This window comes from Haliotis rufescens, unplaced genomic scaffold (assembly GCF_023055435.1).
Source record: "Haliotis rufescens isolate VD_foot unplaced genomic scaffold, xgHalRufe1.0.p SCAF_11, whole genome shotgun sequence".
In the NCBI taxonomy this organism is placed as follows: domain Eukaryota; kingdom Metazoa; phylum Mollusca; class Gastropoda; order Lepetellida; family Haliotidae; genus Haliotis; species Haliotis rufescens.
In genome coordinates, this window is record NW_025963791.1 from 22,993,201 (window position 1) to 23,020,843 (window position 27,643).

The 27,643-nt window shown below is 39.2% G+C and overlaps 1 protein-coding gene and 1 long non-coding RNA gene across 4 annotated transcripts; one reads left to right on the forward strand and one right to left on the reverse strand.

Annotated features, from left to right (window-relative positions):
• Positions 1-903: 903 nt before the first annotated feature.
• Positions 904-3,668, reverse strand: LOC124132811. The gene is made up of 2 exons (XR_006860830.2): positions 3,449-3,668; positions 904-3,133 (listed from the first exon to the last, which is right to left on the reverse strand). It is a non-coding gene; the product is annotated as an uncharacterized LOC124132811 (long non-coding RNA).
• LOC124132810 (activating transcription factor 7-interacting protein 1-like) lies at positions 3,643-27,548 on the forward strand. 3 transcript variants are annotated; one of them, XM_046496950.2, is made up of 12 exons: positions 3,643-3,748; positions 12,055-12,110; positions 13,141-14,403; positions 16,542-17,242; positions 18,216-18,428; positions 19,456-19,500; positions 20,006-20,035; positions 21,608-21,832; positions 22,204-23,076; positions 24,840-25,011; positions 25,400-25,515; positions 25,997-27,548. In XM_046496950.2, the coding sequence occupies exons 2-12, from the start codon at positions 12,062-12,064 to the stop codon at positions 26,150-26,152; spliced, it is 3,843 nt and encodes a 1,280-aa protein (XP_046352906.1). In that variant the 5' UTR covers positions 3,643-3,748; positions 12,055-12,061; the 3' UTR covers positions 26,153-27,548. The 3 variants fall into 3 exon arrangements, with proteins under 3 accessions (XP_046352906.1, XP_046352908.1, XP_046352907.1); XM_046496951.2 differs by lacking the exon at positions 3,643-3,748 and adding an exon at positions 5,502-5,851; XM_046496952.2 differs by lacking the exon at positions 20,006-20,035 and having other exon boundaries at positions 3,663-3,748.
• The last annotated feature ends 95 nt before the right edge of the window (positions 27,549-27,643 follow it).

A 27,643-nucleotide genomic window follows, 5' to 3' on the forward strand; every position in this document is an offset into this window, starting at 1 on the left:
CCAATGCTTTCCGTAAGAGGCGACTACGCATGCATAAGTCTCGACTAACGGCCAAGCTCGCCGACTTGGTTGATGCATGTTATTATATCCCAATTACGTGGATCGATGCTCATGACATCAATCGCTGGATTGTCTGGTCCAAACTCGATTATATACAGACCGCCGTCATATAGCTGGAATATTGCCGAGTGCAACGTTAAACAACGAACAAACATATAGGATTCGTCCCATTCCCTGAAGACATTAATCATAATGTCGAGACTTTCAATAAAGACTGACACCAGACCATGTAGGCAAGCGTCCCTGTAATTTCCTTAATGACTTTTACAGTGCCCGACGGCGGAAGGTGCAAGTTCGTTCACACATCCTCGATTTTCCAGCGTATAATATATCCATTCTATTATAATAAATACACTGGATTCCTTCGCCACAACAGCTTTGATCGGTGTATCGGTTCGACTGACATGAAAAAATAGTTCTTTTATGGTTGAAAACACGCACGGACACCACGGGTGGTCGAGTCGTCTTGTTGCTTAGGGTCTCCAATTGGGACGCCGTCTTTGTAGCATGAGGATTCACCTCCCCTTAATACTCGGGAAAACATTTTCCCCAGCAGAAAGTATACAGCCTTGACACTCGAGTAAACATATCGAGGGTACGCTCATAAGAAGCCGTAAAAACCTGGGACCAGAAGACCCATTTTGATTGCTTGTGGATTTCCAGCTCACTGGTGTGAGAAATCCTTTGATAAAATTGGTAATACGAGAATGGCGAGTGGGTAGTAATACACGAGAGGTAGTACACTGGATAACCGAGGATGAGTTTCAAAGTCAGAACATTTAATCAGTACGTATGTCGATACATAGGAAATGACAAACACCAAAATATAACAAAAATAAAAAGTGCGTTACAACACATTTATTCGTGATGGAACGATATGTCCAGACGTGTCATGAACATCTCAACTACGCAAGTTTGGATAAGATAATAAGGTACAGGATGTTTCCTGTGAACGTAAATATTCGACAACGTGTATCAGCATGTTCTGAACATATCTACACGACCTCAGCGCGACCTTGACTTTACTAAACATCCACGACCTCGCGCAGCAGCCGTGACTTGCACCGACTGGTGACGCGTCACGGCTGGGAGAAAGACAATCTGGATCACGCGACTATTTCCCGTGGCGCGATCCGGAAGCAACCAATCAGGTTCTTGCCTGTATCCTGGCCCATCAAAACCTTTGCCCGAACACAAACGGTCCATGTGACCACGTATTTATTTAAATAGACAATTATTTGAGAAAACAAGCTTAAATGGCTATGGAATATGCTCGCAGGTTATAAAGAAACTATACAACCAAGAAAAATACCATTGTCTACCTTAAGTCTAGCAAGAAATAAACTAGGCAATTACTTGACTGCCCTGTGATTACTGAATGGTGGATACTTGGTGCATGGGCCGGTGTAGCTTTGTGACGTACCGGTGTAAAACTGTGTATCCTGTACATATACTGGAAGACATATAGCCTATCGATTTCCTACTTTATGTTAGAAAAAGAAATATTTTTTTCGAAACGGGCAAATCGCGTGGCCTTTAAAGTCAGAAGTATATATAAATTTGACATACAATACATTCGCGTACAATAAATACTCTCGCATCCGAAGTGTGGAACTTTATGTTGATACAGATGCTGTGATGCGCGTTGAAACAGTCAAATAGACAGGTTTCAAATTCAGAAGTTAAAATTTTTGTGACAAGGTTTGCTAATTTTTGGCCCAACCAACGGTGTTTGGGGCGACGCCTTATCCATAATAGTAACAAATCGATTGAGAACCACGACGTCAGTGACAGTGCCCGGAGAAAGGGCTCTTCTCCAGACTTCAACAAAATGATAATTACAATATGACCATCATAGGAATAATGGCGACGTTACACACAATTACGAACGACTGCAAACCGAGATCGCCTTTTCCATTACAGTTTGAGCAAACAGACAACGAACAAAGTTTGAGATATACTTTGGTGAAAAGTGACTTTAGTAATATTTACAGAAAGACAAACTTTTAGAAATGTGTTGTATTCTTTCATAACATCACCTAATTAGTAGCACATCCAGAAATAATACGGTTACGTTTTCAGTTGTATTCCGAACCACTGTAGCAGCCATGTTTACTCTTTCATAACACACATTTAGTAGCTTACCCAGAAATAATATGGTTGTTTTCAGTTCTACCTTGAACCACTGTCCTCGTATAATGGGAGAAAATATAGTCTACAAAGACAGCTGTACCAAGTTCTTCTATATACTTAATCGATAAAATAAAACGTGATATGGCCCTACATATATTTAATGAAGTGTTACTTAAGATGAAGAATGTTACAGAATGTCACGTGAATAACTACGACAGCAAATGAACTCATTGATTTTAATGCCGTAGAAATATCACATTTCGGTAAAGAATACTCATCAAGTCAATGACCTGATTCCATTTTGAGTATAGTGGAATAAGTATATTTATGAGAACTATAAATGAGTTCATAAAAACATTACTCCGTTTGAATTATTTATCACGGAAAGCACTGGCATATAACCACAAACCACATTTGCAAATATGATATTTACAAATATCATTTGCACCGTTTACATAGATAAATATGCAATAATGGCTTCTGGGGTGAATTTATCTTCCCCGCCACAACGCACGCAGAAAAGGAAAAGGCCGTTTGATTACAGTCTGAACGGTGCGTAATGGCTCACAAGCGTGACCCATTTACCGCTGACATCTGCATGGATCTACCAATCCGGCATTTTCAAGCGAATTTGGAGTCTAAATATAGCTCACCAGTGCGAGTTGGAAAGGACGATGGGTCTTGCCGGTGATCGGCGTTATGATGTAATTCTTTAGCGTTTATGGTCATACCGCTAAGTTCTCAAAAAGATGTTATTGAAGTAAGTTGTCTGCCCACGTCAAGGTGACCAGCGTTTCTCATAGTCAGATAATTTATCGATCGAGGCCAGAGCAGCCAATGAGGGACGACGGGATATGCAGCCTGTTCTATCAACGGCCCCGGCGCCAACCCGGGTCACAGAATATACTCGAGCCATGCACGGCGGAGAGAAACCCTCTTGCTACGGAGATAAAGAGGACATTTCACTGTTTTGCTGCGGCTGTAGAAATGAATAATATGTTGCATGGTATCAATTGCTCGATTAATTATTTTCCCTTAAGGACGTCGTTAGGTCTATTAGCAATGGGCTCTGGGCTAAAATTTTGCAGATACTTGTAGAAGTAAATGATGAACATTTTCATGCACACACGTGTGGATTGTACTTCGATAGACAAACTGTGATGAAACAATTATTCCTTAATTTGAATGTTAATTATGTAATAATGCCAACATTACGCTGAAATGAAATATATTGTAAACACAATTAACCCCTTACCGTACTTTGGATGCAAAAATATGAATTCACACAACTGTATGAAGGTCATTGAGTGCAAAAATGGCTCACGATAATATCAGGTGTACATGCGAATTGTGTCGTCATCACAGTCGAACGAAAGTATCACTCTGACGTCACACTGATACTTTCGTTCAACCAATAACATTCCACCCTAATTTGCATAATTCGTCTCACGCATGCGCGATGTGTCTGAATAATGCTGCCATGTTGTGTCTGATCCAAGAGAGGTGGCCAGGGTACACGTCCATAAAATGCTCAAAAACTTTTGCCGTTGTCACAGTAAGTATTCTCATTCACCAGCACACAGCGCAGTGCATTTCTTCCACAGCAGCCTCAGTCACGAGTTCCCAACAAGGCTCACTGTTCCGGCCTCACTTTTTGAATCCTCGCCGTGTTGGAAGTATTGACGCGGACAACATCGTCGACAAAGACGTATCATGTCGTCATCGTCATATCGAGTATGTCCTGATACTAAGTGAGGTGATACAACGTAGTGAATTCATAATCTTGACGGGATACACATCGATTTCAACACAGAAGAGTAATCAACGTTCCAACACTCATCTCAGCCATGTTCTCGCCTGCCCTCTGTTGTTGGGAGACGATCCCTGTAACACCGGTCACGTGATGGACGATACTATCTCAGGGGCCCAAAAGGGGTTGATGGTTGTTTATCGCTCTTGTTACCACGTTAAGGACGAGTAACCTCATTGATAATCACTGCCGCTAATGTGAAACTTAAACTAGTGTATTTTGATAGGCTTAATGATAAAGCATGTACTGGGAGTTTTAAATTACAGTATGTGGTTGGTCCACTCTAAACGCGTTTGGTTGCGTCAGTGTGGATGCGAGAAATCTCAAACGTTATGTCATGTTATACTGTCACAAAGTGACGTTTGTTGTTGATTTTACGTGATGACCCTGCTTCCTAATAGACTAGAACGTTCAACTCTCTTTAGTCTTATGAGTAATTGATTATGGCTTTTCTACAACATGCATTGCATTAGGAATATGAGACTTGTGGCAAACGATACCCCCCGCTTCCGTTATTGCAATGTGTCTTCTGTGTTATTTAAAGTGTGTCTGATGTGTTGTTTGCCTTCACCGGTGTCGACGCATTAGTTTACAAGTTTTGTATTGCTTGATTGATACATGTACGTTTTATATTGACGAACTCGATGTCAGAAGTATGATATAATGTGGATATTTATTTGGTTGTCTTTTTTCTGAAGGTATTTCATGGTTATGAAACTAATCTGAAAATTCAATCCCACTATTTTATGCAAATAGATTAATATATATTATATATTCATTTCTAATAATGTGCTTGATTTTGTTTTAAATATGTTCATACAAATTTGCATAAAAGATATAACATTGTAGTCCGACATAGTTTTTGTGTCAGTCAACAGCGTGTTGATTAATATCGATTATACTATACCATTTAATGTATTTTGATGATTTGTCACCAGATTTAGATCTTTTTGCTACAGTATTGCTGACCTCAAGTGACCCTTATAAATGAACAACCCCGCGAGGGCCTCTCGTCTCGTTTAAGATGCCCGGATGAACGTTTCACCAAGGACAGACTTCTACGATAAATGTTGGGAAGAAATTACATGCATTATCTCATATATATATTTTGGTATGGTATTGGTAAGAGAAACAATATGCTTGTGACAGACAATAGGTTTGTCTTCGATCGAACATATTTGTTGACATATATTGTCTATTAAATATCAGTAATGGTATGTATACAAATGTGGAAGAGGTTGGAAGCAGGGTTGTTTCGTCATAACGTCATACCCTACATTATCGTTACTGTAAATAGGTTGAGTGGGAATGTTACTCAATCTGCACCATTGAATTAATTAAGGACGTGTTTATGTAAGCCACGCCCATGTAATATGCCGGGATCACTTTTTGAAAAAAAGTTGTCTTTTTTTTTAACCAGCTGTTTGAATGCATTGGGTAATATTTGAACTTTCCCCCGATACAATGTCTAAGCAGTCATATTTACGCCTAGAAATATACTCCCGAAATAGATTTCGATCGATCGTGTTTTAGTCTGGTGACATTGTCATCCCTACCCTAGAGACCTTATTAGTCGTTTGGAAAATACTCCCGAGTAACTCTGTTTTCGCTGAGAGAAATGTATCGACATCGAACGGAAACCATCTACAGCCTATCCACCCACCCAAGTTAGGGCCGCCCGGCCTACATTCGCCAGCAACGCGAGGATACTCGGCCTTCCTTTGTCTGCATGGCCGCCCCGCTTCGAGCAAAATAGTCGCAACAAACTTTGAGAAAACCCCATTCGGTACCACGCGCTGGCAGCTGATTGGCCAATCGATATTCGACATGACGTCATGCGACCTAAAGGTAGCACACTTCTACAATATTACATATTATCCGTTTCTGAAATTATGTTTAATTAATTAAAAATACCGTTTATGCATCATGTACTGATATCAGGACACGTGACGTGGCATGTAAAATCTCACTCGTCAGTTTCAGGTACATGAGAACTAAGAAATATAATGTTGTATGGGGCGAGCAGGGCATTAAGGCATTTATTGCTGGATGTATATGATACTCTGCGGAGTCCTGTTTTATATTCCAAATTAAAATTCACACAGAAGCATGTTGTGCGGTTCCCTTACCGGTATCGTTATGAGGTCAGGTCAGGGCGTATTGTTCGTGAATATACGGAGTACTGATAGCAAGCGGTCTGAGTGCTGTACACACAAAATATGCTTGTTTTTCGACAAAATAAGGGTTTGAAATCCCCCGGCATCGACTTGCATGGTTATAGTTTAGCGTTCATAATATTGTAAAGGGTCTGTGGTTAATCACCAAATTTAGTTTGAAACGACCCCTCCTTCGATAAGTGGGATCGTCCACTAACGATGTTGCTATAACAACCTGGCGTTGGGCCAATTCAATGACCTTTGTAAAGCGTTCGTTCGGCGTCTCGCGGTATACGACGACGATTGCAGAATACGAAGCTGGGCTCGCTATTACCGCATTTCTTGTATACAATTTGACGAAGAGGTCATTTATTGGAGTTTGTTGCAGTCAATGGAGATTTGTGAAATTCAATAATTAACGAACAAATCGAAATCGATATGAGTGGACTATTGGTAAAACTGGATTCGTGCCATGACATTGTCAAAGGGTCGATTGGTAATAGTAGCTGTGTAGATTGATCATTAATGGCTAAGGGCGTTACGGAGAGGGTGCAGATACATGTTGGGCGGTCGCCACAAGGAAGCTTTTCAACTGATTATTAGCCTTGAGAACCATCATGATGTACTGGACTTGTTTTCTCATTTTTTTCAGTGTTTGAATGAGCCCAATCTCAGCATGTAATGTGAAAGAACAGCGTATACCGTATTTCCTATACAAATATACAGATGCGCTTGAATTATATACGAGGTGGAATTTGTATTGTAGATGTGACTCTTGGTGAATCGCGCCTTCCCAAAATAGTGACATAACATTCGACCGGCGTCAGTGGATTTGTAAGATGAGACGTTCCACACCACGAAATGCTGACGATTAACCCTCAACGACACACCCCATCTTCTTTCCAGACCGTGCTATGGTAGGAATATTGCACTCCTGAGACGTTAAATGATATTCGCAGTTTCCTTTCGCGCAGGTCTTCACAAATTCAATCTATGGGGGTCGCGACGTGTCACCGTCCATGCTATTGTTTCGAACGTCTCTCGAAGAAGATAGATAGATACCACGTTAACTTGTCTGTAAACCAGAGACTGTATTTACTTGACATTGTTATGGGCAATTATTTCTCTGTATGTAAACAATCTGTCCTGACTTGAAAACGAAGCGAATTTTATGAGACGGTGTGTTGCTGTTTGTTGCATGTATTTGACAAACAGAATATCATATCATATATTTGGTCATGTTGACTTTAATGCATATTATTTGTACTACATATTAATCGCAACCGTGCATGGGATTCCGGGGTAGAATTGGCCCCCTAAACAGGCTCTTTTAAGAGTCGACTATACTGGATCGATGACTTGGTTTTCGTGGGGCTCTGCTCAAAGCATCAACCAGTATTTTGTGTCGGGACTATTATTTACAGGTCATCGTGATATAGCTGGAATATTGTGGACTGCGACAGCAAAGGGGGAAAAAACACGTAAATATCGTATCGACAAGAGAAGCACCGTGTATCGTATTGCTAGACCGAAACAATGCTAGCACTGGATTTTCAGTGTTGAAAAATGGGCGGTGTTATGCTTTGGCTTCAGGTGTCATCGTTGTGCGCAAAGTCGATGTTGTGCAACATGGGCCTCACAGTGGAAGATGTATCAAGTACAGAATCTTCTACGGACAACAAACATGTTCGTTCACTACATAACTCAAGCGCGTTGACTTTCTGTCGGATTGTTTTATTTGCTTTTATACGTGTAGTGTTGTAATATCTCTCAATGGAATAATAAGAAACTGTATCGTAGAAGTTCGAGTTCTATAAGGTTAATACAGGACATCTGCGAAGGTAGTTCAAACAACCAGTTTGGGATTTGATGGGAAGTACTTCCGGTCCGTGTTACTCCACAGGACTGGGCACGTGTGACTTCCGGAACAAAAAAACAATAACGATTGAGTGCACATATACATGAATACGAATGCTACCATCTTTCTGAGGCAAGGGCGTTAAATGACTATAGAAGTCCAGTTTCCACCCTTGCCGAACTAGGCTCGATCGTAGCGCCACCAGTGACTAATACGAGTGCCCTTTCTGTGTCCCTACAACTGACCAATCAGATTCCACCTCTCGTATCACTTGCATTTGGTTCAAACAAAATGGCGGCACCCTGTCAAGACGATTTGATCTATAATCAAGATCTATATTATAATAAAACGGGTATTACTTCGCGAATTGCATCAAATCACTTGAGCACCTTGATTAAAAACATGAAAAGATTTGCAAAATATCTGTCGACACCCATTTGACGGTACACATGTTTTGCAAATCCCGCAGTCGACCGAAATCTGCACGTTGCAATTCATGTTGTCACGCGATTTTGATTTGACTATGCACAGACTCGCTAATCCAGCCAAAATGTAACTCCTAAATTCCAGCCTAGTTCGGCAAGGGTGGAAACCGGACTTTTATGGTCAGGTAACGCCCTTGCCTCGGGAAGATGTATTGCTACCGCCACAAAGACGATTGTGAATGCATTGCGTTCTGGTTACCGGGAAGGTTTATGTGCATTCTGTAATGTCTCAGAACTCACTTTTCACACGAACAGGTATTGGAATACCGCGTCCAAGCTCATTGAAGAGTGAGAAATCTCAAAATGTCAACCATTTGTGAGCACGTGCAAACTATTTCACGGCGGTCATATGCTGGTATACGTTTCAACAATTTTAGAAATGGGAATAAGCAAATGCACAATGCTTCTGGCGTCAAACCAATTTGATTTTGATTTTTTTTAATTGTGTAACTGACAAAAACTGTGAGCTATATTTGGCTAATATAAGTTGAAAGATTCACTAACCCGGTAACACTGTCACAAACAGCCACTTTAGAATGTGATCTATACTGCACACCTGTCACCGTGGTGAGAGACAGCTGATTGCGTTTCAATCGTTTCACAAGCTGTTCAATATTTCTTCATGAAACATATGCACATGAACCATGCGCTGAACAGGTGCATCTTGCTATTTTTTTATTTTTTTTTATATTGTTGTTGTCAAGGTAGCAAATTGGATTGGCTTCAAATGAAGGCGACTCAAACTGAAAAGGCGACTATGCTTGTCGTAAGAGGCGACTAACGGGATCGGGTGGTCAGGCTCGCTGACTTGGTCGATTCATGTCATCGATCCCAATTGCGTGGCTCGATGCTCATGATATCAATCACTGGATTGTCTGGTCCAGACTCGATTATTTACAGACCGCCGACATATAGCTGGAATAATGCCGAGTAAAACAACAATAAAACCAAATTCAAATTCAATTTCCAGAGCTTAATAAGTCATAAACAGTTCAATATTTCTTTGTGAAACTTTGTATCCACACCAGGTGTGATGTACTGGTGCCTCAGCATGTTGTATGTTGTACTAGGCGACTAAATAGATCCGGTGTTCACTCTAAGTAATTACTGAATTGTCTGGTCCAGGCTCGGATTATTTCGAGGCCGCCGTCGTTTTGTTTATGGACGACCGTTTGCAGGTTGATGTTAGTGAATATATTCCCTGGATGATCTGTTCTAATTAAGGTCAGTCCACGTGACAGTAAAATGAAAACCTTTTGAAAGATTGAGAGATGTACATGTCATTTTACGCCACAGTATATGCGATTTTCCTACTGTGTATAAGCTCGACCTGAAATCAACAAGATTACCCACAATCGTCCCGTTCACACAACATTCGCCGGCTATTGCAAAGGGCACACACATCATGATGGGGCACTGCGGGTATATTCTGCCATTGGATCCCCTGGTGATATGGATGTACCAATAGTTGCGGACTTTAACATTTGGACATTGCGGACTTGGCTTGTGTCATCTGCCCTCAGGATCAATGTAACCTCAAAGCAAATTAACAAATATAAGGTATGGAATATGTTTTTAATATTAAATGACTCATTTCAGACCACGAGAGGTATCTATAGAAAAAATACCGATATTTTCAAATATAACATATAAGCGAAAGGAAATAGGGATATAAATTTATTTCCTTGGCGGAAGTTGACAAATGAAAGCAAAAGGACACGCCAGGGAAAGGGACGGATGTTGATGACTTTGGGTTCTTGTTCTTGCTAAGGCGGAGATAAAATAATAAGCTATGGAAGTTGAGTCTGAACGCGTTGGGTTGCCTGCTGTCAGTTCCTATCGCGAGGAATGCACTTCTCAGTAGACAACGGGTCTAAACTTATTGGGCTGTCCTTCCACGCCGAGACACTGTTAAAACGCGTTCAATCCCAACTCACTCTTTCGTCTCAAGCCCAAGGTTCTCCTGTCTATTTTATTGTCAGATCCCCATTCAATATTTAGGCGGTGATAACGTACAGTAGTCTCACTTAATTCGCAAGCACATCGAGACATTTTCATTTTATTCCTACGTTAAATGGTCGATGTTTACTGGCCCATGTAAGCTCCTCACAGCGATAGCCCTTGTTTCGCGGAGCTCTCAATACCATCGCGATGTTATCTACGGAGGTGTCACGCGCTGGAAAGGAGCTTGCGGCCCACGGTGTCCAGGCGAAATGAACGCATCGGCCACTTCCCCTGAAAAATTCGGGTTACGGAAAGGGACGAGGTTGGCCGATTGGCAGTAATGGGTGAAGCTCTTCCGTTGTCGCTTGAGGAAAAGGGGAGGAGTTTTTGTTCTGTATCCAAAACCGCTATGTACAGTAGTACTGATATGTGTCCGTCCATATTATTTTCCCATCGACCCGGCTTGCGTTCATTGTGGATAAACGTAGTGCGGGGCGGTGAGAGAGGGAGCCTGACAACATTGTTTAGTGCAGCGTTGTCTTCATCGTACTCGTTTAACAAATAAAGATACGGTTTGGGATGAAAACGTCGATGAGGTTGAAACCTGACGCCGTTTAACATAAGACCATGAAGAAGCCGCACTGAGCATGATTACCTCAACAGGGTCTTACCATGACGTCTTTGATCTCATTCTAAACACAGTTTCAATGACTAAAGCTGAACCTTAGAGCTACAGTACGATACAAGATAATATGCATAGTTTTAGCTAGGAATTCCATGTGCATTACACCAATTCCATAACATGCTATATCAACAAGGAACAGAAACATTGCATCATATTTTTTTTATCACATATGCAGCTGTTTATCAAGGAAACTCCTCGAAATAAATTGGGGGTAAATTCAAACAAAAACAACTTACTTTCAAACTGACCCTGATTTGTGATGGTAAACTTGGTATTTGAAAATGATGTGAATTTGGCAAGGATGAAAGCCTAATAATTAATGTTTCATGGTCTAAATTTGTTTTTTGTTGTTTAACTTTGCAGCTATATGGCGGCAGTCTGTAAATAATACACTCATTAATATGCAATCAATAGAAAATTATCAAATAACAAGAAAAAAACCAGGTAATATAAATGAACATGTAATATTGGGAAAATGCGCAAAATATTTCTAAGTGATTGTAAAGGATGATTGATTGTTAAAAAAACCCCAAAGATTGATGATGAAGTCGCAACTTATTTGCTCCACAAATATATCAAGCCCACTCCCAACAAGAATATGTTTTCCATGCATTTCAGTTAGGGGGCTGTTTGTAATTGATTTAATATATTTAACACCTATGATTTAAAAAGAAAGTTCAGCTTCAGCATGTAAAGTCAGTTGTTTAGATATATTTGTCTTTTGTTTACTCAATTAGTTAGCATTTGTTGAGAAGTTGTATGAACAGAGTAATACTTTTACCTAAGATTTCCACCTACAGGGGTATGCGGTATTGTTGTGATGTGCCGACAATGGCTAGACTAGCTGCAGATATGTTTGAGTAAGGTCAGTGTGATGAAAATGAAAGATCAAAGATTATTTAGTGTGTCTTTTTTTTTATCAGGTGTAGAATGTCAACCAAAGAACCTCAATCACAAGTCTTCAAGCACAGTGTGAAAGGTATGTACAGTTTAAGATGAATAAAACTTTGGTTTATTAGTCATATTGCCTCGCCAAGCGAGACAAGTTGATAGGTGCTATCTTGCTACTGTCAGATGATATCAAGCCCCTTCATTTGTCAAGTTAAAAATGGATGCACCGCATGATCGGTGGTGGGGTAGCCGAATTGTTAAAGCATCTGCTGGTCATGCTGAAGACACGGTTTCGATTCCCCACATGGGTACAATGTGTGAAGCCAATTTTTTGTGTCCCTCCACCATTATATTGTTTGAATATTGCTAAAAGCGGCGTAAAAACATACTCATTCTCTCACTCACAACATGATCAGTCACATGACATTACACATAGGATATCAACAAACACCAGCTGATACATCATCTAAGTTTTAAGGTGTTTTTATCACTTGATGAATATCTAATCTCATGTAGGTCTGTTTCTAAAAAAACTTCAGCTGCAAATGGCTAACACTTTGATGTCTTCAGTGGGCTTTGAAGCGTCTACCTTGATTGTCATTAAGCGTGTGGTTACACATTGTATAGGGCCTCGAAAAGAGGTGAGGCTTGAAAACGTGACATAGGGATATACACACAGAACTTTGATGTGCTTCAATAAATGAGGTTAGACGTGTTTACATTAAATTGTGTTTTATTAAACATATCTAGCCTTTTAGTTAGACTTACTCTGACCTGTTTCACCAGGGGTAATAGTACAACCTATTGACTCGACCAAGTACCCTGATGCTGCTCATAATATCAACCACTGGTTTGTTGACCAAGGCTCTTTTGTTTCCAGGCCGTTATATGATTTGGCTGGAATACTGCTGACAGCGACCTTAACAACATTCACTCATTCACAAAACTGGGATGTAAATTGTAATCATGATTCTTTTAATCACTCAAGCATAACTGGGTTCAGAACCCATTAGTCAGAATATAATTCATGGGCCAACATCAAAATTGTCCTCAAAATACCCTTTCTCTACATGTTTGATTTGGAAGTGAGATGATTTTTTTATATTAACTAATTGCAGGTGATTCCATAAAGATAACCACTGCCAGAAAATCCACTGCTAAATTGGGACAAGGCTGGTCACTACCTAAGCTTGGCATAACCAAATCAGAAGGCGACAGTGGGATTGGTTCATCTGATTCTTCAGACTCAATGAGTGATGTGAAGGACAGTTTTCAGGAGGCAATAATGAACCTCAAGGCTTTGAACGGGGAAGGGGACAGTGCCAAGACTGAGTCTGCTTTGGAAAGTGATGCTGTTACAGAGAAGTCTGGGAACTGCAATGGCAAATCTATACTGAAAACAGTAGATATAGATGATCAAGCAAATGGTGATGCAATGACTGTAGCTTCTCCTGGAGTAGACTCTAAGCCAAGTGACAATGGACATGAAACTCCAAGTATACAGTCAGCTAATGATAGTAAGGATGGCGAGGAACAAGAAGAATCCATGGAAGTAACGGATGAAGTAACAGATGAAGTAACTGAACAATGTGAAGAAGCTGCCGAAGTGCAGTCTGATGAACCTTCCAAAGTTCAGTCTGAAGAACCATTGGAAGCTCTGTGTGAGAAACCATTGGAAATTCAGTCTGAAGAACCATTGGAAGCTCAGTCTGAAGAACAATCTGAGATTCAGTCTGAAGAACCATCAGAGATTCAGTCTGAAGAACCGTCAGAGGTTCATTCAGAAGCTCCTTCCGAGATTCAATCTGAAGAACCTTCTGAAGTACAATCGGAAGAACCGTCAGAAGTTCAGTCTGAATTACAATCAGATGTTCAGTCTGAAATGCAGTCTGGTGCACCATCAGAGATACAATCAGAAGAAATTTCTCAAGATGCTGATAGGGAGATATCTGTAGAACCAGAAGTATCTACCTCTGATAAAATTGAAATAATTGACAGTGACAATGAAGACACAAACGAAACTTCCAAAACACCAAATAGCTGTGATGATGATGAAGTGATGCTGCTGTCGGAAAGGGAGACTCTAACAGAAAAGGATGAGAAGTCTCAGGATTCTGAGCTTGGGGATCATCCTTTGACAATTGGTGATAAGGTCAGAAACTCAGTGAGAGATATTATGTCCAAACTTAAACAGGGTAATGAATTGAATAAACTATTGGTGAAGCCCAAACACGAAGAGAGTATGGATGTTGAACTAACAACTGGTTCTTCAGAAAAGACCTCTGAAAAGAGCAAGCTCCTGCCACCATCTCCCAGAAAGGGCAACTTGTTTGAGAATCTAACTGGGATAGGAGCTGGGAGTTCATCCAAGAAAACAGAGGGTAAGTAACTTATCATTATTGTTTGTTTGACTATGGCCCATTGATAACGGTTATTTATTCTGTTGGATGTCAGAAATATGATATGTAGCAGTTATCTCCACTAAAACCCTGAAAATGTAGGCTGGGCAGATGTTTTATCAATCATCTTACATATTATTCAGTCGCAGTTAGGGATGACTTTCAAGTCTGTTAAAAACATAATGATGATTCTTTTGCAATAGTTGTAGCAGTATTACAATTGTATTGCAAAGTTTCACCAGTATCTGTACTCAGTGTTTAAAATAGACAATGGCCCATAAGGCTTATAGTTTTAAATTTCAGCAGGCCCTTACAGCCTGCAGTTATTTTAAGTTGTAAACATGGTAAATAAATCATAACACTGAGATTGCTTGGGGAAACAGGGTCCAGTTTCAATGTACTCCGCTCGTTAACTCTTTCAACATGTTCAACACCGCAGGCCGGTATACCCACACTGTAGTTACAATACAGTTTCAAGAACTGTTAATATATTCAAGAACCTAACTGTCATATCATTCATGTTTTAAATCAATCACTTTTCACAATGTTTGAAAATACGTATTTCCTTTCAATTTATCATATTTTATCAATTGATTGTAAGTTATTAACTATTTCCTGCAATATTATTCGACAAAAAATCTGTTAAACATGTCAAAGAGCAATATAAGATTTTTCAAGTAAATCTGTAAACATGGTAATCAGTTAAATAAAGTAATAAAATTTACAAACAAATTTCAAAAAATATTGTCAAACATACATCTAAGTCAAATGACATCTCAGCATTTGTCAACTCGATTTTTAGGCTCGGACACAATGTTTAACGCCAAAACACATGCATGAGAAATCTTTGTCACAGGTCGTAACCTATTACGATATGTCCATGAAGTTCACGATTTTATCTTTAAAACGTTCAAAATAGCACAATGTAACTAAAAGTCTTTCGTCTAAATCTGAAATATATCATACACAAGGACGGTATTCATTGCTGTAATTTGATTGGCTGCCTTAGGTCACATGCATGAATTTGACCATTTACGATCCTTATATTAGATTATGACAAATTGTCATTAGAAACCTGTTTCTATCCAATTATAACGCATGTTACAACTACAAAAATACTCCTTTCGCTTTGTTTGTGCTTAATCTGGACATTATAAATGTTTTAGATTAAAATTTTTCTATTAAAAACGGAAATTAATTAAGTTATAAATGCACTATTTAAATAATTGATAAACATAACTTTCATATTTATAATGAATAGGATTAAACCTTTGAACATGTTGAAATCGATGCTCATGATGTCCATCACTGGATTGTGTGGTCCAGACTCGATTATTTGCAGACCATCTTCAAATAGCTGGAATATTGTCGAGCATGGGGGTTAAACAACAAACAAACAAACAAACCTGCAACATGCTATCACAATAAGCATCTTTGTCCTACTCATGCTCTCAACCACTGGTTTGTCTGGTCTAGATTTGATCATGTATTTATAGGCTGTAGTAACAACGCGAAAATAACACTTACTCATCATTACACTCGACATAGGGCAGATATTTTGGGCAATCTCGTTAAAATCAGAACTTAGTTCTCGCTACCGCTAAACAAAGATCTGAGGACATCCCATTACGGGTCACATCAGACCGACCTTGCGCGAACTTTGACTGACCAATGGAATGACTGATCAGAAACCAACTTTCTCGTGCTTTACGGCACAAATTTCAAATTGGCGAATACGCTTCGAAACATATTTTGACAAATTCTCGATTACAAATTTGAAACCTGAACAAAAAAACCATTCTGGAATGACTAATCGATGGTCTAGAATGTAAGGATTCAGTCGTTAAACCCGTAACTATCGTTCGGAATACCCCATGTTAAAGTTTTCGAGATTGCATGATTAGAAATCACATTCCGACAGTCACTTTCATAATCTGGTAAGCGATGCACTGATTGGTTGTTCTGACGTGACCCCTAATGGGATGTCTTCAGATCTTTGTTTAGCATTAGCGAGAACTAGGATCTGATTTTAATGAGACTGATATTTTGGGCCGAGTGTAAGACATGTCTTTGAATCTTGATGGTATGTCCCAGTTGAAATCGTCTTTTATTTTGAGCAGGTAAAAGTGCTAATGACAAACAAGATGGAAATAGCGTAGCAAAGAACTCATCTGAACAATTAGGTCCACAAGAAAGTGATGTAGAATTAATTGATGATGACTTTGACAAGAAAGATGATGATATTATTCTATGTGATGATGAGGAACCAATGTTGAAATCAAACTCAGGTAACTCAAATGTAACTCAGGGTACAGACGAAATTAAGAGTGAATCTGATTCTAAGGAAACAACCACAACAGAGACCAAGACTGAGTGTAGATCTAGTGAAAATGATAAGCCTTCTGAACAAATGGTGAAGAAAGAAGTCAAATCAGAGAGGAAAGTGGAAAATGAAGATGAAATCAAACCGATGGAGATCGAAGAGGATAGCGAAGTCAAAGATGAGGTGAAAATGGTCAAACATGAAGATTCTGCTGAAGCCGCTCCTGCCTCTAGAACTGATCGTAAGAGATCTCAGGAAGATCAGTCCTCGGAGTCTGGGATTCCACCCAAGAGGTCAAGACTAGACATGGTTATTGGAAAGTTGGGATCACAAATTGGAATTTCTCCTGATACCATCAAATCTGATACCTCGGATGAAGATTCCCACCCTGGGAGTGAGATGAGTGAGAAGTCGGAGGATGCCTTGTCTTCTGTGAGTGATGAGGATGATGACAAGACATCTCAGTCAAGCACGAAGACCATTCGACTCTCAGGAAAGGTATGTTGCATAAACAAAGTTGAAGATATTGAAGATTTGCCTGAGTGTAAGGAATGCATGTGCAGGTACTTACAGCTCACTTTGTTATGATACACCATTTATCAATTGTACCGCAAATACTCAAGACTAGAAAAGGCACCTGAGTATTTTGGGACGTTAATAGTTAAGTTGTTAACAAATAAAATGGGTTTGAGAATAGGGTTGTTTTAGACTAATTGTACTTTTCTTATGACATGTTTATTCAATGAAAAAAATTGTAAGATCTCAGGTAAAACATATAAATTTCATATGTTTGAGCGTGAATGTAATATTTTAGCGTTTTTTTCTTTATCTCCACCAGATGTCTGTCTGGTTCTTTTAACAGTTTCATTTAATTTTCAATATTACATTGATTTTATTCTGTCCTTCCACACACAGACCATATTAGACAGAGAATTTACATCAAAAGCCATTCAAACCCTCCTAGCAACCACACTGTCCTTACCTTGATAAAGCAAAAAATATCACTGCATAAAACCTTTCACTTTCTGCGAACATGTGAACATGTATGACTTTTTTAATTTGTAACACTCAAAATAAGTCTTAACCCAGCTATTAATACAATATTTAGTGTTGAAATACTATATTTATCTGAAAAGATGAAATCAATATTTTCACATAGTGAAATAAGACTTTATGCTTGAGCTCGAAAACACTACCTTGTTAGACTTAAATCTGTAAACAATCTGGCTTTTCTTGTGAAAAATAAACATGCATATCTGCTCTTGTGAGCTGATAACGTTGACACTTTCACTCTTGGCTGTGCAAACATTCAGCTGAAGCAGGTCGCTCAATGAGATAAACATGTTGTTAGATGCAACTCGCCGAAATGTATTCTCTTTCTATTGTATGACCTTGACCTTATCAGAAGTTGGAACTATGTACAGTGTTTATGTTATAGATGATGTCACCAACCAAAATTTTTATTTTCCAGGAATTAGAAGCTCTTGTAAGAAGTAAAGTCTCTGCCTACCTCAAAGCTCATCGTGACAGCAAAATGGAGTCTCTCAAGTCCAAGATAGTGGATCTGCAGATGGCCAATGAATCATGGAGAACTCAGGCCAAAGAACTGCAGAAGAAGGTCCTGGATCTCACTGTGTTACAGCAGAGGCTAGAGAAAAGAAAAGCTGCCACTGCTGCACTCAGGGTAAGCATGTTGGACTTACAATAAACTATGTTTATATCGAACATGCTTATAACATGTATAATGAACTGACGGATATAACAAACTTATTTTTTTATCCTAGCCATTTGCTGTATATATGCCATATACAGTCAAGTCCCGTTAATCCGACATTGTTGGTTGCATAATATTATGTCGGATTAACATTTGTGATCTAAAATTTGACAACTATACAATAAATAAAACATGTTGTAATGAAAAAAAGGAAAAAGGAAATATTCATATTGTTGTGTTACATTGTTAGTGGAATATGTTTTCTAATCAATACATTACAGTCAGTTGGAAATAAGATTTTGGCCCACCTCTCAGCTATTTCTTTGTATATCATTGTGTAATTTTCCATAGCGGTACACTGAGTATGACTTTTTATTATGAATTATTTATAATTTAATCTCTTATCATTATGTTGCAAGCATTTAGATAATCAGATGATGTACAGAGCCTCATGACTTTAAACATATGTTCATATACTATTAGGCGCTAGAAGGGTAATGTGTAATAAGTTTCATTATAAGATAATATTTTTATCCTGATGCATCAGTATTTTAAGAGTAATACTGATCAAGTATTGATACAGTATTACTGCTATTTTCACAAAGGGCAGTCGGGTAGCCTAGTGGCTAAAGCGTTTGCTCATCACGCTGAAGACCCGGGTTCGATTCCTGACATGGGTACAATATGTGAAGCCTATTTCAGGTGTCCCCTGCCATGATATTGGTGGAATATTGCTAAAAGCGGTGTAAAACCATACTCACTCACTCACTATTTGCACATGTATCAATCAGGTTTGAACTTTGATGATATTGCCTTCAAACTGGATGCATGTCTAACAGTGTTGATTCATATGTGATACCTTAAATCTACTGATAGGAATATTAAGATATGAGATGGGAATTACTGATTAATACAACATTACTCAAGGAGGATAATTACATTAATCATGTTGCCCTATGTTGCTGCATTGTATACTTATGATTTCCTTTTCTTTCAGCAAATAACCACTCGCAGTGTGGCTGTGCAGGCAGATGACACCAAGGTAAGAGACAGATGGTTACTTGTCATGCTTATAAAGAATAATCAGTGAAAGCCAGCTGTCATCATTGAAAAACTTGCACTGTTTTTCTGGGTATAGGTGATATATATTTGCTTAGAACATGGAATAGGTGAAACGTCTATGATGGATTTACCTGTGAGGATTTTATTTACTTTTAAATATATTTGTGATAAATGAAACCATTATCCCTTGATTTGATTATGTGTAAATCGTTATTGTACATTTATTAAGTAATTGCTTAAAAACATAGACCTGAGCAATCCAGTTTTCAAGTTTAGGTCATTTCGTTTTAACACTAATTTGAAAGGCCAGTCTTCTGTCATTTTCTGTCCAGTGGACAATGTTTATAGAAGCCCCCCATAATAGAGTAAAATTCTAGAAGAGTCAAAAAGGTTGTTTCACACAACTCAGTATCAGCTTTGAAGCGAACAGTCAAGTGAAAACACTTTAAGGGAAGGAAGTTAACATATTTGTGCTTATCTCACAGGAAAAGCAGGCTTCGCGGTCTGAGACTCAGGTATATTTTGAGTGTGGGTCTTGAACTGTAGGTTTTGTGTTAGATTTGCTGTTGAACTCATTCACATCCCGTCCCTGCCCTTCACCACTAAACACACCTCCTTGCATGATGCCTTGTTTTACTTGAATTTTCAAATACATTCTGACTTGTCAAGCAATGCCCGATAGATGTTATGTCTGAATTGTATGTTGTCTTGAAAACAGTTGTCTGTTATTCAGATTTATATAGAACTAGCTTCTAGAATTGTTTGGACAGGTGTTTGTGATTTAGAAGTTAAATGAAAACAAAACAAAACTAAATGAATGTAGTCAAGGGTTAGAGATTCCATGTACAGTAGATCTGTTCACAAGTATTGAAGAGTTAGCTCCCTTGGGTTGTCATCTCTGCATGGCTGAGATTTGGCTGTAGTGTATGAGGTTGATACAGGATTCATCTAAAGACAGTGATTCCTTCAGCCATTTTTTCACTCTATTAAATGCCTTTAACATGTTTAACAATCCCCCCACTATTTTTCACAACTATTGTAAACTAACAATGTTTCCTTCTGGAATTTTGGGAATAAATCCGACTAAAATTAACACAAACATTTTGAAACAGATGTACTGATGAATAGTAAAGAAATTATAGGAGTAGGTTGAAATATTTTAATTAAATACATTCAACAAATGCTTGTATGCTCTGGCCTAAGTAATAATAACATAATATTACTGACTGCATTTTTATTTCCCTACCACAACATGCACAAAGTGGGAGGAGATGTAGGAACAGGTGCTCCCTGTCCGTCCTTCCATTCATCATCATTTTGTTTCAGAGCATAAGTCGAGACCATTCATCTTTTCTTGACTAAACTTTGCACAGATATTAGTCTAGCCATGAACTGGTTCCGTTTGCTATTAAGGAATTTTGGATTTGTTTTCATCAGTTTTCATGACAACAAATTCCAATCCATCATGAATCTTTTATATTTCCTCACTAATCAATCAAGTGGTCAACTGCTTTTTATCTTCTATTTTTTTTTTCTTTCTAATTCCATCAAGAGGAAATAGAGAATCCCAGTGTATCTAATGATAACCGCTGTGCCCAGTGTTCTTTTTCAAGTGACACCACCCTACTTAGATAGCCAAAGGTTTTTATTAAGTGTCATTTTGGAACACTCTTTGGAACAAGTCCTAGGCACCTTTGAGGTCAGGGACTTGAGTCATGCCCTCACCATTGGTGGGCGATATGGGTATTTCATGCTTTTTTCAATTTTCCCAACTGCTCCATCTTTGAAATATTTTTTTTAAAACAGGATACAACTACAAAATACATACAAAAGTAGCTATTAAGTTCTTTAAATTATAATTGATGAAATGCATGTATGTAGTCTGTGGACACTGCAATCTTCGTTTACTATGAGGACTCCTACACTTTATACAGAATTAGCATTTCTTCCTTCTCTATACCAATTCATTTTCAACTCAATATTGAGCTACACAAATTTGTTTTATTTCAACCAACCTGAGCTAACTTTTTGCAAAAAGTGTTGTTGCCAACTCACTGTTAAATGATCATTGTTTACTTTGTTTCCAGACAAATTTTGCGACTGGTTTGGCAGTGAAGCAGCCTAAAACACCCCCTAAAGCAGCAGCACCAGCAACCAGTACCAGTTTCTCTATGCCAATATTCTCCAGCAACACTGCAGCTGCTCCTGTCAGTTCCACCAGCGTGGCCGGAGTTGTCTTGACATCAGGCAGCAAAATAGCCCCTGCTGCATCTATCACTGCCTCTACAGTCAATAGGAGTAGTGTCTCACAGGTATGTTCATTTTCATGTATTTGGCCTATAGTACAATGTATATACAATGCCAAGTAATAGACAAATGTTACATACATTGTTTTCTGTACAGTTGTGATTATAGATTATACCTTGAGCAACACTGTTTCTGATTATCAGTATAATTAACAAAACTTTGATTTGGTTTTCCAAGAAGCTACAATTTAAAGCTAGGGAACTCGGAGTTTGTCTGCAGGAATTGGTCATATGTGAATTAATATGCATGATTTCCCTTATTAATGAGGAATTTCATGTTTCTAGAAACTGATCATTTCCACTTTTAGATTGTACGTGTCATGTTGTAAAAATTGGAATACTATGTGTTAAACCAAGTGTTGATGTCCTCATTTCAGTTGCTGTCGGCCACTGCTGTTCTACAGACCACGCCATCAACATCAACTACCCTCATAGGTGGCCACCCTCCACTAGGTACCTTGACCGGAGTCCGACCTCAGCTTGCCCAGCACCTGAGCACTGCCCTCCCCACAGCCCTCCCCACATCACTCACAACAGTGCGCAGTCTCCTAGACAACACCAAGACCATCGACACCACCAGCAAGTTACAAACCGTTTCAGGCCAGCCCATCTCAGGCTCCAATGTTATAGTTATGAGCTCTCCCAATCTTGCTGGTCAGGTTGGGGCTAAGGGGATTGTGAATGTTCCCAAGGTAATTGACCTGACATCCGATGATGATAATGCTAAAGGTCCAGCAACTGCAACTCAACCTGCACGAACAATGACAGTGATGCCAGGGACAGCAGTTTCTGCTCTACGTCCGGGTCTTGTACAGCAGCAAGTGATCAGGGGTGTCAACCCGCTCACTTTACAACAGTCGCTCACTAGTGGAACATCTATTCTACTTAGCTCACCAGGACTTGTCAATGCAGGTCCCCAGAGTTTAACACGTCCTGGAGGGACATTCCAAATCGTGACTGTAGCATCAGGGTCCAATCTGCGGCCAGGAACATTGCTGACTGTTGTCCCTGCTTCCAGCCATGTTAACACACAACAAACTCAAATACGCACAACTGTTCCCACTGTACTCCCTGTGGCTAAGTCAGCAGGGGCTCCGGTGGGACAGACTATGCCTCAGTTACGTCCAGGTACAAGTTTAAGTCAAATCAGTGTCTCAACTCCTGTTCGACCAGCCACATCATTACAGACAGTAACAGCCAGACCACCACCACCTCTACAGACAGCACCTTCATCTACTCCAGTGTCAACAGTGAGTGGACATTTATTATGAGCACATGGTCACAGTCTGTGCCAAAAACGCCTGCTAGCCCGAACTTGGTTCTTAGCATCATATTAAGTCAATTTTAGTGTTGTTATATGGACTAATATTTCTGAGCTTACTAGACTGAACCTAATATTTCTAGACTCTGGCTAGTTGCTAAGGGGACAGACTGTGGCCGTGTGTCATTAAAATTGTAGTTTGACTATGTTCAAAATGAGGTTAAGAATGAAGCTGCTCTCCACAATTTGTAAAACATACTTGCTTGAGAAATTTTTATTTCAACCTTATGTAAACAATATTTATCAACAAAGTGAGTGAAGACTGAATAATTTATGATTTAATGATTTAAAGTATACTCTGCAAAAAAAGATAAAGTAGTAAAATCGTAATTATCTGAGTGTTGCGATTGTCATACAAAATTAATCATGTTCATACCTAAAATGAATTCGTCATTTCTGATGGATTGGAATTTGTGTAGAAAAAATGAGGAACTGCAGAAATTTGGTGAAAAGATGGAAAAATCGCAAAAAACACAACCACATGAGAGCCTGGTGCCAAAACACCCAAAAATGACATGACACGTGCAACATCACTTGTTGGGCTATAAAAACTTGGGGGCTTCATTTGCATGCCATCATAATCTTACAGCAAGTAAACAATGAAAAGATACCACGACTGACGGAAGCCCAAGGCAATTACGCCATTGGCCAACTGCAAACAGGAGAATCATCATCAGCTGTTTTTTCCACGAAGCACCAAGCACCATTACAAGACAGTGGCACCGTTATCAGACACACGGGACAACATGTAACCTTCCCAGGTCCATCTACCCTGTATCACGACTGGAGCACAGGACAGATCCGTGCGATGACAGTGAGGAACCGTTTACTTGCTGAAGGTATTCACGGTAGAAAGCCGGTATATGGGGTCATTTTGAAGGAACCGCATCGTCGCCTGCAACATCAATGGTGTCAAGGTCATAGTATGGCCATAAGAGACATCGTGTTTACATAGGTTGAAGGGGAGGTTATGCCCGAAACTGCATACAAGAAATGGACAGATTTGGTGGTAGTCACGTGATTATGTGGGCTGCCATCTCCTACACAGGTAGAACAGACATGGTGTAAGTTCAAGGAAATTTATCGGCATAACGTTACACAGATGTGATTCTTTGGCCACACGTGCTTCCCATTATGCAACGAAGGAACATCATTTTCCAACAAGACAATGCCTGGCAGGACTGACAGCCTTTGTGAGTAATCATTGTATCCAGGTCCTGGCCCTCCAGATTTAAACCCAATCGAACATTTATAGGATGTACTTGATCGACTGCGAGCATGTCAGCAACAACCACAGAACTTCCTACAGTTGGCACAAACACTGCAGGTAGAGTGGGTGAACATCCCCCAGGCCACAATTCAGGATCTGATTGCTTCCATGGGACTACAATGCCAGTCAATTTTGGACTCTGATGGTGGCCATACATGATATTGAACACAGATGACCTTCACCTTGAAAAGCTACTGTTTCATGTGTGCCACATGGAACCTGGGTCAATGAGAATGATGTGTGCACATCTTGAACAATCGATTACCATCTATTGATTATTTATATGATATATAAAATATACATCTAAATTCACTTTTGCGTTTCTTTTTTTGCAGAGTATATATAAAGTCGTATGATGATGAGTGTTATTGATGGTATTGAATTTGAGTATTTTTTAATAACTAACTATTTTTCTGTGACAGCCCATCACTCTGGCTCCTGCCCCTGCCCCTGCTCCAGCCCCTGCCCCATCACCTGTACCCACTCAGAAACACCCAGCACCGCTCCCTGCCAAACCTACTAATCAAGTCAGCAGGGGGATCAAGGGAGTCCTACCTCCAAAACCAGGTCTCAAAATTTCAAGAGTCAGTCAAGGTATGTATATTATCCCAATCAAACAATTTATTACTTTATGGTACCAATGTAGATATTGGAATGACTAACAGAAGCTGAACAAGGACATTTCGATAAAAATTATGTCTAATAATTGTAGTAGATGTCTCCTTGTGGGGATTCCAGGTTGGAATAGTTCGCCAGCTACACATGCGTTGTTGTAAGAGGCGACTAATTGGATCGGATTGTCAGGCCCCGTTAATTGGTTCATTGTACCCCAATTACGTTGGATTTATATCAATCACTGGTATTTCAAGACTGTTATTTCCAGGCCTTTATAAGCTGGAATATTGCTATGTTAAAAACAAACAAATGAAAACAAGCTTTGTGTTGACTGCTAACTTGTCCGCATCTCCTCCCTTCTGTCCAGGTATTGTGTTGTCCTGGAACATGACACTACAGGACAACCATGCAGAGATAGCTTCTTACCAGCTCTTTGCATACCAGGAGAGCTCTGCTCCGCCAAGCACAACTTTGTGGAAGAAGGTAAGAATATGAACACACAATGCCATTTACAAAGTGGTCAAATGTAACAAATGTCATATTTTGGATAACACTTTCTTAGTCAAGTACAGATTCTAGTACCTTTTTGGGGTGAGTACCATCTCATCCCATCTTGTTCATATGAATCAGGACCCTGTTCCACTTGTGATATTAGCTGGGACTGTTTTGTTTTAGTCATTTTTGGTCAAAGGTGTGGTCCTTAGGAAATGTTGAGTAGTATAGGTTAATGTATTGAAGTTACATTTATTGTCTTTTTCCTCTACGTTTGCATTTCGAAATGGTGATTAAATAGAAGGGGAAATAGGTAGCATTTCTTTAGCTGGGGTATTGATAACAATGGTGTAAAACCAAATTCATTACTATTACTCCTCCTCGTTACATTGATGTCCACAGTACAACACTTCATTGATACAGCCCACAGTTGCAACTGCAGGAGTGTAGTGACATTGTCCTTGTGTTTCAGGTGGGTGATGTGAAGGCCCTGCCCCTACCCATGGCCTGTACACTAACCCAGTTCCAGGAAGGAAACAAGTATCACTTCGCAGTTCGTGCTGTTGACAATCACACCCGGCTAGGAGATTTCAGCGACCCCAGCACAATTCATCTAACACCAAAGTAATCCCATCATCGCCATCTCATCAGTTAACATGGTGCAACTTGCAAACATGCTTGGACCCTTAGGAAAGATCTGATATCATTGAACGTGCTTTACTAAACTTACTTGACAAGGATTTGATAATCACAAAATAACAGGTTGCTTTGCTTCAAAAATAGCAACCCAGCCTAACACGAGGCACCATTGTTTATGATGGCACTGCCCAGCCTGTATGTAATACCAGGAAGTGTTTTCAAATTCTTCTAGATGCATATAGTGCATGTACAACCCAGTGCTCTTATAGTTGCTCTAAATTGATATAACTTTCTTTTAAAAAGGAAGACAAACTTGTGTGTAATATAGACCAAGTGTCTAAGTAATTCACTATAGTGGATTGTGTCAATCCTGAAAGAAATCTTGGATTGAAGTGTTTTTTAGGTTTCTTTATACATGTGTTGTGTATTTTCCAGTGGTTGCAAGGTGTTCATGTCATTGTTACACTTTTTCATTGGGCATTAATCATTGCAATTTTGTTACAAGATTGCATTTGGTCGTAGTATTTCTGTGATGATTCCAGTGATGGAAGCTTGTCCTAACAATTTCTACATAGCTAGGCAGGAGAAAATGATGGCATGGCTAGTTGTCACAAATAATTCATTGCTAGTCAAATAAAGCGTCCAAAACATACATTAACAGATTAAATATCACAAGACATTGAAAATACTCCTAAATATTTCGAAAAAAGGTTCTTCAGTAGCTCCTAGATCACGTTACTTAACATTTATCCCAATTCTGTTTTGACAGTTTACAAGAAAAAAATGAAAAATATAATGAATTGCATTGAATATTTATTTTTTAAACTAATCCCAAACTGGATACCTGTCAAGTAAAAGTTTCAGCACGTTCAAGCCCATGTTGTTGCTGGAAAAAGTACCTGTTTCAGTAGATACTTTTTACAAGGTTGACAGCTAAAGTGTCTTAGTATGTATTCGTCCTGTTATTGTTTTGTTGTAGATATTACCTACTCGAATACACTTGTCCTATTTATTATATTGCCAAAAGTTCAACATCAGTACAGGTTCGTGTAGTTTTTGATTTTTATAACAAATAGTTGATAAAATGCATAAAAATGTTTGATTTCGCTAATATTTGCGAAACAAACAAATTACATTTGAATGAAAGAATCGTCTCTTTAACATAAGCTATGTGTCATAAATGGCAGGGCTTTGTTTGTATTAACAAGTAAACACGTATGTTTCAATAAGGGCAGTGACAGCCTTTTGGATCCCAGCTTAATGTTGTGACAGGATGGAATAGCTGCCATCTTTGTTTCTTGTCTGTACATATGTATATACATTGTTGATTGGTCTGTACATGTATTGTCTTTTCATCACAAGAAATAAACATTTTTATATGAGTACTTGGTGGTTTGTGTTGGTGATTGTCATGGGTGGGATTCCTGTCCACCAGCCTAGCTGAAGGCCTGGAAGGACTTGGGAGTGCCCATGGTTTAAA